This window comes from Metopolophium dirhodum, chromosome 3 (genome assembly GCF_019925205.1).
Source record: "Metopolophium dirhodum isolate CAU chromosome 3, ASM1992520v1, whole genome shotgun sequence".
NCBI classification, from domain to species: Eukaryota; Metazoa; Arthropoda; class Insecta; order Hemiptera; family Aphididae; genus Metopolophium; species Metopolophium dirhodum.
This window is the reverse complement of record NC_083562.1, coordinates 21,138,844-21,146,937: the sequence shown is the minus strand read 5'-3', so window position 1 is coordinate 21,146,937 and position 8,094 is coordinate 21,138,844. Positions and strand designations below refer to the sequence as shown.

The window sequence follows — 8,094 nt, the reverse complement described above, 5'->3', positions numbered from 1 at the left end:
TTAACATAATTATTTTTTAACAATAATATTCTCAAGCTATAGTTACTGGACAATCAAATAGCTCCTATTTTTCGAGAAAAATATATGTAAAATATATTTTTTACTGAATAGATTACTTTGATCATTGTTTTACAATATGACAAGCAATTGCTGACCACAATACTATTAATTATAAATATAGTATACCTACTGAGACATAAGTACACATTTTATTTATATATTAGTTGAAGGGATCAGCGGATAAAGGTGATGGCTTATAAATGGTATTTTTCTGCCTTGTAATTTAAATGTTCCAATAATGTTATAGAGCATAATATGAGTAAGTACAAGACAGTGTACAAGATGTATACATTTATTACATTTTACAAAATGTTTCCATAATCAAAATATTATGCAGTACAATAATTTTCTAGTTTTATACTTACATATAGGAACTAAAAATATTACTTATTGCTAGATACTATTGAGTCGTAACTTTCCACAATATACTATAGGTATATAGCCATAATATGAACCCTTTTATGAAACATATTTAAAGATTTATAATTTTATGAAAACAGCACACTTCAAAACTTAAAATAATTTATTAATGATTTCACATACATTTGAATCAAATAATTGTATTTTTATATTTATCAAAATTTAAAAATATGATTTTACAAAATAAAAGATGTTACATGATCAATTGTTATTTACCAAAAATTATGAGCTATTATACCTTTAGGTTTTTCAATATAACCTACTTGAATAACTTTGTTGATAAATGTTTTTAATCTTTGTACTGGACCTCCACAACCAACAGGTGTAACTTCATCAATCTTTTTAATATAGTTGGTATTTATGTATTCTAACATTTTCATAAATTGTTTTCCGTAAGTTTGTTTAAGACTATAACCAGTAATTATCAGTATTTCATGTAACAAAATGGCTGTAACATCTAATTGGGGAACTAAATGTACAGTTGCTGCAATCAGCATCCAGGCTTGTGCAATACCTAATGCTTTACCACTCTTAGATTCAGTTACTATGATTGCTGCAAATAATCTTACAATACCAGTCATTCTTTTTACATACTTATCCTGTTTTTCTACAACTCCATTTTTATAATTATAACATAATGATTTATAATATTCCTCATCAGTTTCTTCATTTGTTTTTTCAGCATTGTATGGGATAAGACATGGACATTTTTGTTTAAATCTAGCGTATAGTAAAATACCAAAATCTGGATGAATTTTCCAAAGTTCTGTAACAATTGATGCAACTTCAAAAGCAGTTTCGGTTTTAACACTAGCCACTTGCTCTCCAATATTTATAATTTTTTTTGCCAATGTATCCTTACAAAATATCAATGCATCTGGATGACTATTTGCTGTTACAGTAGAATTACCAGTTTTCACCGTTTTACATTTCAGTAATGCATCAAGTTTCTCAAATTTGTCTTTCATATGCCATGCCGAGACAGAAGATATACTATTAACTGGTGTATTAATTGCTTTGACTAATTCTTGTCTCAAAGGTTTTAGGTTATCATTACAAAGAAAAGAAGAATAACAATTTTTAATTTTTTTTAAATATTTCTGCACAGTTAGATGATTTTCTAAAAATTGTTTGTATTCATCTTCAAAATTATAAAAACAATTATTCTTAATATCTTCGTGTTTTGAATCTTTATTAATTTTAAAAGAAAAATTTGAGATATTAATATTGTTAACTTTTTTATTCGAGTTAAACTTGAAAGTGAAGAATTCATCAGATTTACCAACAGGCTTTTCATTTATTTTAAAAGTAAAATTGTTTATTTCAATTTTGGTTTCCTCGCATTTATTTTTTGTTTCAAGATCACTATGTTTTATTATCTGATTTTGATAATTATTTTCATTGCTTTTAAGTATATTTTCATTTGGTATATCACTCTCTTCACTTTTATGACCATCAATTTTAAATGAAACATGTTTATCTTGTAATTTTAGTAACTGTTCATAAAATGTTTGAATATTTTGTTGATGATGATTAATAATCAAGATATCTTGCTCATTAGTATTTGAAGATTTATTTTTTAATTCATTTAAAGCCGTTTCAAGAAACATATAATTGTGTTTATAACTACTAAGTAATTGTGGTGTCGTAATATGACTTTCACTTAACAATTTTTTTATGTCGCTTAATGAACTTAATGCCCTGTTTAGAGCTGATACAAATTTCATACTTAGTTTTTTTTTATCGAATGTATTTTGTTCTTCACGTAATCTAGTTTGAAATTGATCATTATTGTTATCAAGTAGTTTAATATTATAAGTTCTATCAATTATAAGTCTCTTTCGAACGGAATCCTTTGAGTCTTCATTAACATTTGTAAGTATTTTAGAACAATCTCTTTTCGTCTGTTCCCAAGTATCAACTTTTTTGTTCAATGAATCCCGTACAGACATTTTCCTACTTACTTCAATTTCATTCATTTTAATTTTGTGTAATTCATCATAGAAATGTAAAGATTCATCAATATTTTCATCAATTGGTTCATTAAATTTTTCGCTTCTTGTGACCTGAGAATGATTTTCAACTGAATGTGAATGATCATTTTGAGAGGAGTAATATTCATTAACTGCTACTAGATTTTTATTAATTCTTTTCAAGTTTTTATCAAAAAGAGAAAAATTGTTTTCGTATACTTGATTTTGAGTTGAAAAATTCTCTTGATGCATATTTGAAAATGATGTATTACACTGCATTACAACTTTTAAGTATTTATTAATAACCACAATAATTATCCTAAAACAAACACAATAATAGGTGCTTAATACACTTAGGTACTTTAGGTATCGTATACCTTAAAATGGACTACCCAAGTAATAAGAATGATTTAACTTACTTGTTAGTGTTGTTGTGGAAGCTGTGAAGCTGTGATAGCTTTTGCGGTTTCAACGTTCCGCGCTTTGCAACCACGATTTAAGATATACTCATGACAAATTAAATTTGTCATAGATAAACTTATTAAAATATACTATATATTTAAGGTATATCTTAAATCGTGGTACTGATCATGACAAATTAAATTAAGTTAAATTAAATTTGTCATGGTACTGATCACGATTGAAGATACTATCTTTAAATGTGGTCCTGATAAGGAAGGTAACCGCAATAACACTATATACTATTGCCTATGCATATCTTAAAAGGAGTTTTATTAAACTTATTTATTTTTACACAAATTATTAAATTAATTAATAAGTATCTATTATGCATATTGCATATTATTATGTACCTACTTAATAACAAAAAAAACTATTAACTAATTATAAAAGAAATATAAAAGAAGATAATTATTGTTAAAATCATAACAGTATAACACAATAAAACATTTTAAAGAATTTTACAATAAGTTAACTTACAATTTAGTAAAAACAATTATTGTTATAATAAAAATAAATATTAAATATGGAAAACAGCACATTATTATAGCTAATTGAAATTTTTGGTATTTTCATATATACCCGGTGTAGTCACTCGCACACTGTGCTTGCTCGAACAATTAAAATCAAAAACATCCCTCGACTTGTTATGTAAAACCACCATGGGTGGGTGTCAGAATTATTTTGCATCATCAATTTTAAAACGTTGATTTACCTAGATTAAAAAAAAAAATTAATTTCTTATACTTTAGCTCGGTAAACTTTAAACGTTGTACGGTTGCGTAAAACACTGAAAATCGTGAACTTCGTAAGGCTATACCATAAAAACCAATGATTTCCCGGTAGTCGAGTTTTGGACAATTAGCACCTACATAAGTAACTTATAATAATTCATATTGTAAATAAATTAGGTCCAAAAAAATATATCGGCGTCGCCGCGGACGGGAGCTTTAATTAGTCTAGTATCGACTGCCGATGTGTGTGGATAATTTAAAATGCACTGCGCGTATCCTTCGTCAAGTGCAAAAATAATTATCCTGTCATCGGAATTTAATTTGTTATCATATAGCAAAAACCGTTCGTTTTTGTAAAGTGTCCATTCATCTTTAATTGTCAGTTCAGCCAAAGAATTGGGTTTCGGTGGAATACCTCGGTTTCTATAGTTTCTAAGTGTACGTTTAATACTTTCTTCAGATCTAAATGATTTTAAACAATTTTGAGGAAGTTCACTTACTACAGCTGAAAATACTTGGCATGGTTTATTTGTTGTTATTTTCATTCGATTATTCATGTCTTCTTTAGCTTTCTCAACTGTCGCTAAATATTATGATCACCAGCGTCCAGCATATGAATGATTCTTGATTAACCGAGGGTTAGTGATACCTACAGTAATTTTTTTTTTTATAATTATTTTTAATTTATTATTATTATTTTATTTATTGTAATTTACCTTTGGAAGTGATTAAAATACCCTGACACTTTTTAGATAATGTTTGAGAGCATTTCCAGCGGATGCTTGTTGATAGATTATGATTAACTGTGTAAGCAAAACCATTACAAATAATTTTTTTATCCAATTTCAGATTTACTACTTCTTCCATTTCGATGTGAATAACTATACGAGGGTGGACAACGACTGGATTTCTTATGCGTTATCGTAACATCAATATTGTATACGTTGGGTATTTCATATTTTATCTTATAATACAGATTAATTGTGCTATCTTTATTGCCTTTTAATGTACACGATTTTTCTATCATATATTCTAGTATATTTTTTCTATCTACCTTACCTTAATACCTTCTATTTCTGTAGATTGTATAACGACGTTAAATTTTAATTCTTTATAGTTTTAAATTATATTAGATCATACCAATCATATATATTATTAATTTTGATTAATTAAGTAAGTTTAAATATTTTTTATGAAACAATAAATCAAACCGGACTTTTTTTCCGTATAATAATTTTACTGTCGGACTTTTTTTCCGGGATTCATTTTTTGTGTGTCTGTCGGTCGCGTTCACCAAACGGTTTACTTACACTGTAATATATTAAGTATACTATATTTAATATAGTATTAGTATAGATATTATATTTTGTATTGTATACTCAGTCCATGATATGAAGTACAGATAATTAAAATATTCATTTGTTTATTAACAATACTACCAATAGGGTATTGTAAATATTATACAAAACAATTACGTATACGCCAGTCATTCATAAATTAAAACTATTTTTATTTACGTTTTTTTATAAGACAACTTATTATATATAAATCACAAACATTTTTAAATGATCGTCAAAATAATAATAGCAAATTTAAATACAATATAAATACATAATAGATTTATTTTTTTAGACAATTATATACATTCTATTACAATTAAAAATCAGAAGAATCTGAAGTTTCGCCTGTTATGGTGAGGACGCATGGTTCCAAATTATCAATAATTTCGTCCATATTACGGTCAACTTCAGTCATTTTATTCTCCTCCGTTTTGACGTGTTCAATAAAATTTTGCCAATTTTCACTGGTTACACGATCAATTGCAGTATTCAGTAAGTTCTTAACGTCGTCAATTTTAAATGTGTTATTGTTCTGCTTGACATAGGTCTTCACCATTGCCCATGCCAATTCAATTGGGTTTAATTCACAATGATAGGGCGGCAATCTGAGTACAGTATGGCCGGCATTTTTAGCCATATTGTCGACGACATACGAAATATATTTTCCTTTTATTTCTCTCACCTTCGCCATCAGTTGTGGTTTAAACATACGTTTGTCAATGACAACGCCTTTTGAAGACAACCATGACAAAATTTCGTCCTTTTTTGAGGAAGCCGTTGGTATTTTGTCTATACTTACTGAGTGATACGGGGCATTGTCCATCACAATTACCGAGTTTGGTTCGAGATGTGGAATTATCGACTCGAACCATTTACGAAAATTGTCGCCATTCATCTCGTCATAGTAGTCGCTACTATTTTTCTTAGACAGAAAACATAACAGTCCACCTTCTAAAAATCCTCTGTGTGACCCAATATGTAACACAATTAAACGCCGACCCTTACCAGTAGGGTTCGTCGCACCAGTTGTCAAACCTCTGGTAAACGCATCATGTTTGGATTTTATTGATTTGTCAACCCACAACTTATCAACACAATCGCCTTCATTTACACAGGTTTCATCCAGGTAATAGACAGTACGACCTTCTTCACGAAATTTACGAACATCATATATGTAGTTTTGTCGCCAAACAAGCAAGTCTTCCCTCTCCGTCAACACGCTACATCTCTTCCTTTTAGTGAAGACGAAGTCCAATTTTTTAATAGTAGTGTAGAATGTGGTGCGTTTGAAGTTAGGAAGAGCCGGATCATCATTCACTGCTTCCAAAACCTTGTCGATTGTCGGCAATTCCTTTTTCAACCAAAAACTGTCTACTTTTTGACGAAGCGCATTCCTATCCAAGTCGTCAATTTTGTCGAACAGACACTTCTTACTCCGTTTCTTGATAGGAGATGCAACAGTCCCGGTTGATTTGTACTCAGAAATTATTTTACGTACCGAATTCAAGCCAATACCCAAAGTTTGCGAAATCTCGGACATAATTTGCTTGTACGGCATATCTGGAGCCTTCGATTTTACCTTGTACGCATTTACTATCATGGTTTTTTGACGACTCGATATCCACTAAAATAAAAAAAATATTTATAAAAAAAAAATTCGTAATTGTAAATTATAAAAGTTTTGTGTGCGTAATTATTTTTTTACCTAACTTTCAAAAAAAGCCGATCAAACTTATTTTAGAAGTTATGGTCAAAAAAATTCGAAATGCTCAATTTTTCTAAAAACCGTTTTTGAGTTTAAAATACAAAAAAAATTATTATTTTTTTAGAAATGTTAGTATTTATATGCTCAACATTTTCGTGAAATCAGAATTTGCCTATCTTACTTAATTTTTATGTTATTTCTAATAAACAATATAAAACTGAATTAAAAAGTTATTTCCAGTCGTGCTCACGCAGTGAATGTGTACAGTCGTGTGTCTCGTATTTTGCTGATAAAGTTGATTCGTTATTGCTATATCGATACACCAGTTATTTTAGTATTTCATTATGCTGTCGTCTTCGGGCGGCACAAATCGCGCCGGCCTGAATCAAGCCGGTAATAAACTCAAGTCTATGGTTGCCAAAAATTCTGCCACAAGTTCTGGATTTCAGTTAGTCGGTAAAAACGGTAAGCCACTTAAAAATCTGTCCAGCCCCGTCTCACCAAGTTTTCAACAAATTGTCAAAAATCCTCCATCTTTAAACGTATCTAACATATCTATATAGCTCGGCTTTCGATTATAATAATATCTCACTGCTAACCGATAAATCGTCTGAGTCTACGGCCATGGACATACATGATAACGCTAACGACCTCACTAATGAGTTCGATATCGATTCCTCGTCTCCAACAGATAACTCCGTTGCGGGCCTCTCCTCAACAAAACACCATAACACTTCTAATAATAATAAGTACGTCAATATTCTACAACAATCTTTTTCATCTGACTATATTGGGCCAGTAATTGTTTTAATTGAGAGCTTAATTGAAAATACAAATCTAGGAAACTGGCATCCTATCAGAGCCGCCAAATTCTTCTCTATGAATTTTACGGGCATTATAAACATTAAGCCCGCGGCCTCCAAAAAAATTAAGATCACGTTCGATACAATTACCAATGGTAACCTCTGTTTAAATTCTAATATTTTAAAAGAAAATAATTACAATGCTTGCATACCTTCTACGATTATTTTTTCGTAAGGGATAATTAAATTAGATAGCACTATCTCGGAATCGGAGTTTTTCGAAGGTGTCAAGTCTCCTGTTACTATTGATGCATTCAAGCGCATCAACATCAAAAAAGATGGAAATATCGTGCAGACTCGTATTTATGAGCTAAAATTTGTTGCCCCAAAAATCCCATCGGTCATCTCTATTTTCAACATGATTTTCGAAGTCGAGCCAAGCATCCGGTCCCCCGTCCAATGTAACTGGTGCCTTCGGTTCGGCCATACGCAGAAATATTGTCGTAGTGGTCCTAGATGCAGCCATTGCGGTGAAAGTGTGAAACCAAGCACTCGATTGACTCCTGTCCCTACTCTCAAGCCACCGACCCAGATTTGACT

The 8,094-nt window shown here is 30.1% G+C and overlaps 2 protein-coding genes and 1 long non-coding RNA gene across 3 annotated transcripts; all 3 read right to left on the bottom strand.

The window, feature by feature from the left end:
* Positions 1-336: 336 nt before the first annotated feature.
* LOC132940050 (mRNA export factor GLE1-like) lies at positions 337-3,093 on the bottom strand. Its single transcript, XM_061007445.1, has 2 exons — positions 2,873-3,093; positions 337-2,772 (listed from the first exon to the last, which is right to left on the bottom strand). The coding sequence occupies exon 2, from the start codon at positions 2,730-2,732 to the stop codon at positions 693-695; it is 2,040 nt and encodes a 679-aa protein (XP_060863428.1). The 5' UTR covers positions 2,733-2,772; positions 2,873-3,093; the 3' UTR covers positions 337-692.
* Positions 3,094-3,550: 457 nt separating this feature from the next.
* LOC132940277 (uncharacterized) lies at positions 3,551-4,530 on the bottom strand. The gene is made up of 3 exons (XR_009664074.1): positions 4,363-4,530; positions 4,147-4,295; positions 3,551-3,627 (listed from the first exon to the last, which is right to left on the bottom strand). It is a non-coding gene; the product is annotated as an uncharacterized LOC132940277 (long non-coding RNA).
* A 772-nt stretch (positions 4,531-5,302) lies between these two features.
* Positions 5,303-6,586, bottom strand: LOC132940594 (uncharacterized). Its single transcript, XM_061008321.1, has one exon. The coding sequence runs from the start codon at positions 6,584-6,586 to the stop codon at positions 5,303-5,305; it is 1,284 nt and encodes a 427-aa protein (XP_060864304.1).
* Positions 6,587-8,094: the final 1,508 nt, after the last annotated feature.